This window comes from Lipotes vexillifer, unplaced genomic scaffold (assembly GCF_000442215.2).
Source record: "Lipotes vexillifer unplaced genomic scaffold, Lipotes_vexillifer_v1.1 scaffold1011, whole genome shotgun sequence".
NCBI lineage: Eukaryota > Metazoa > Chordata > Mammalia > Artiodactyla > Lipotidae > Lipotes > Lipotes vexillifer.
The window spans coordinates 2,693,250-2,697,483 of record NW_006787698.1 but is presented as its reverse complement, the minus strand read 5'-3'; the positions used below and the strand labels follow the sequence as shown (position 1 = coordinate 2,697,483).

The 4,234-nt window shown below is 43.0% G+C and overlaps 1 protein-coding gene across 1 annotated transcript in view; it reads right to left on the bottom strand.

Moving 5' to 3' along the window:
- Positions 1-3,297, bottom strand: part of ADGRE1 (adhesion G protein-coupled receptor E1) — a 47,683-nt gene extending 44,386 nt beyond the window's left edge. Inside the window, 1 exon segment of the mRNA XM_007460740.1 lies at positions 3,267-3,297. Within this exon segment, the coding sequence (XP_007460802.1) occupies positions 3,267-3,297 (31 nt within the window).
- Between the last annotated feature and the right edge of the window lie 937 nt (positions 3,298-4,234).

Sequence of the window (4,234 nt, the reverse complement as noted above, 5' to 3'; positions counted from 1 at the left end):
CAGCCACAATTCCTGCTTTTCTGCACTTCATTTTCGTTTTTCATTTTGTTTGTATTATCTTCATTTTTTTTCATTTACAAAGAGTTCCAGATGATTTTCAAAAACATACATTGAGGAAATTCCCTGGAGGTCCGGTGGTTAGGACTCCGCACTTCCACTGCAGGTAACATGGGTTCGATGCCTCATCGGGGAACTAAGATCCCGCAAGCCGTGCAGCACGGCCAAAAAGAAAGAAAAAAAAAAAACTAATAAGAACCTACTGTAGAGCCCAGGGAACTCTACTCAATATTTTGTAATGGCCTATATTGGAAAAGAATCTAAAAAAGAGTGGATATATGTATATGTATAACAGATTCACTTTGCTGTACACCTGAAATTAACACTACATTGTAAATCGACTATACCCCAATAAAAATTAGAAGAAAAATAATCCCCATACTATGGGCTTCCCTGGTGGCGCAGTGGTTGAGAGTCCGCCTGCCGATGCAGGGGACACGGGTTCGTGCCCCGGTCCGGGAGGATCCCACATGCCGCGGAGCGGCTGGGCCCGTGAGCCATGGCCGCTGAGCCTGCGCGTCCGGAGCCTGTGCTCCGCAACGGGAGAGGCCACAGCAGTGAGAGGCCCGCGTACCGCGAAAAAAAAAAAAAAAAAATCCCCATGCATTGAAACATGCATTCTCAAAAGAAATGATATCTCCCCCCAAGAGCAAAACTTGGTTCTTGGGGAGAGACGAAAAAATCTTACTCTTCACGTATAAGACACATACAGATATACATATAATATATAAATAAGTATATAGTATATCTGTAGTATTAAATTTTAATGGGAGGGTAAGACAATTTTTTTAACATCTAAAGGGCAGTGCAGCCCCCCAACATTTAGCTCCTCTCCATCATCACATCATATCATCATCACCATCATCATCATCGTATTATCATCATCTTCAGCATCACCAACACCATCACCACCATCATCAATGTCAACATCACCACTCTTTGCTTATTAAGGGCAGAATAGAGTGCTAATGGCCAGCACCAGTGCTGACACCCCAAAGAAACAAGTCTGCATTTTAGCATTTGAGGTCCACAAATTACCTGCTCCTTCTAATGAAACCTGCCAGTCGACAAGTCCCACAGACCCAAACTCCCAACTTTCTTATTATCACTAACTGAAATTCTCTTGCTCTTTAATTATTTTAAAGGCAACAGAACATTGTGTTTAAGCATACCAGCGCTAGGGTCAAAATGCTTGGGCTTAAAAATCTGGTTTCACCAATTACAGACTACGTGGCCTTGGGAAAGTTACCTAATCTCTTTGTGACCAAATTTTCTCCTCAGTGAAATAAGGGAAACGGATCCAATGTACAACACAGAGGAAAACCCACACTTGTTGCTTAGATAAGGTCTCCCATTCTTAGATTTGAACGAAAGACCAAAACTCACGAGACCCGTGGAGGAAACCATGACATGAAAAATAAGCAAGACCAAGAAAAACTGACACCCGAAGAAAAAAAAAATTAAGAGAACAGACAGGATGGCTCCATCTCATTGTTCAGGCCTCAGCACAAACATCACTTCTGCAGAAATACCTCCCCCTGACTTCCCTCTTCTGCATAACCCCCAGTCACACTCTATGACAATTTCTTTCATAGCGCTTGCCACTCCCAGAAATGCTTTTGTTTATTTGTTATTTGGAGCAGTATAGTTTAGAGATGTACAGACTCTGGATCCAGGATGCCTGTTTTTAAATCCTAGCTCTACCCCTTACTAGCTAAATGGTCTTGGGCAAGTTATTTAATCTCTTTTGCCTCATTTTTCTCCTTTGTAAAATGGGACTATTTTATTTGAATTGGGGTATAGTTGCTTTACAAGGTTTTGTTAGTTTCTGCTGTACAGCGAAGTGAATCAGCTATGTGTATACATATATCCCCTCTCTTTTGGATCTCCTTCCCATTTCAGGCACCACAGAGCATTGAGTAGAGTTCCCTGTGCTATGCAGAGGGTTCTCATTAGTTACCTATTTTATACATAGTAGTGTATATCTGTCAATCCCAATCTCTGTATTCATCCCACCCCCGGCCTTTCCACCCCTTGGTGTCCATACGTTTGTTCTCTACATCTATGTCTCTATTTCTGCTTTGCAAATAGGTTCATCTGTACCACTTTTCTAGATTCCACATACATGCGCAAATATACGATATTTGTTTTTCTCTTTCTGACTTACTTCATTCTGTATGACAGTCTCTAGGTCCATCCACGTCTCTACAAATGACCCAATTTTGAAAATAAAAACAAAAATAAACAAATGGGACCTAATAAAACTTAAAAGCTTTTGCACAGCAAAGGACACCATAAACAAGACAAAAAGACAACCCTCAGAATCAGAGAAAATATTTGCAAATGAAGAAACTGACAAGGGATTAAACTCCAAAATATACAAACAGCTCATACAGCTCAATATCAAAAGAGCAAACAACCCAATCAAAACATGGGTGGAAGACCTAAATAGACATTTCTTCAAAGAAGACATACATATGGCCAAGAAGCACATGAAAAGATGCTCAACATCACTAATCATTAGAGAAATGCAAATCAAAACTACAGTGAGGTACCACCTCACACCGATCAGAATGGCCATCATCAAAAAATCTACAAACAATAAATACTGGAGAGGGTGTGGAGAAAAGGGAACCCTCTTGCACTGTTGGTGGGAATGTAAGTGGGTACTGCCACTATGGAGAACAGTACGGAGGTTCCTTAAAAAACTAAAAATGGAACTACCATATGACCCAGCAATCCCACTACCCTGAGAAAATGGGACTATTAATGACCCAATATCAGAGGCATTTAGTGAAGATTGAATACATTCTCTATTTGAGGAACTTAGAACGGTGCTACTTGGGAGGTTGCTATTACCGTTAGTGACTTCCTTTCTTCCTATCTCCTCCCACCAGTATGTCAGCCTCACAAGGGCAGAAACCTTGTCTGTTTGTTCACTGCTCTATTCTCAGTGCCTAAAACAGCACCCAGCATACAGTGGGTCCTCAGGAAATACATGTCAACTGAATGACTATAACGAAACTCTTCCTTGACAGATGAATTCCCTGAACCAAATGATTTTGGTCAAAGGTTCCCCAGTGAAGATGTTTGCAGTGTCCAGCCTAGAATTATGATCTCTTGGCTGGACAGTCGAGGCCCTCCCTTTTCCTTACAGTCTATTTCCAGTGCAGCCTCTCTCCAGACCCCCTATTCAGGCTCATACTCACCCCAAAAGAGGAAAAAAGTGAAGCTCCACATCGTGCAGGTTCTGTCATTCAATGAAGAGTGCTTTCTCACTGTTCCCAGGGTTTTCAGTAATAGAGGATGTGGGGAGAGGGGAAGGGCAGAGCTAGAATTGCTCAATGCAGCCAAGGCATCATTGCCCTTTTTGCTGAGTTGCCTCCACTCATAAAGGAGAGTCTGACAAACCTCTAATCCACTCCTTTCCCCACAGTGAAGAGAAGTTTGTCTGGCTGATGGGTCCCTGTGTGGGTCTATCTCCCTCTCTCTCTCCTTCCTTGTTACTCACTTTTTTCTTCCCCCCAGCAACATCTATCTCCTGTCTCTCATCACCTTATTTTATTGCACCCAATAACAAATAAGCTTCCACTACCCAATGAAGCAAGCCCCAAACTCAACGGTCTCCCCCCAGCCTGCCCCCATACAAACCATCATCAGAGCCCTCAGGTACCAGACACTGTGCTAAGCACGTTTCTAATAAAATTTAATTTCATCATCATGTCAACATCATATACTAGGGATTCCTACCCCCACCTATTTCACCAAAAAAGTACAATTAAAATGGAAGCCAAGGCTGAGAGAGGAGATGTGACTTGTCCAAGATTACCCGGACCCGAGCTTTGAATCTGGGACCCTCTGACTCCAAGGTCTAGAGCTTTCACCATTTCATTTGCCTTTAGCTCCCCACAATATCTGATCACTGGACAGTGACACACCCCATTCCCAGCACTGCTCCCAAACCAAGCCAACACACACACACACACACACACACACACACACACACACACACACACACACGTGCCTTCTCATAAACACGGTGGTCTAGGAATGCCTTAGTTAGGGTCCCCCAGTTGGAGGTGCTCAGACAAGGATTCTCGTGAAGGTAGTTCATCAGGGAGGTGACCCCAAAAAACTCCAGCTGGGGAAAGGGGAAGTGAGAGAGGCAAGGGGAAGA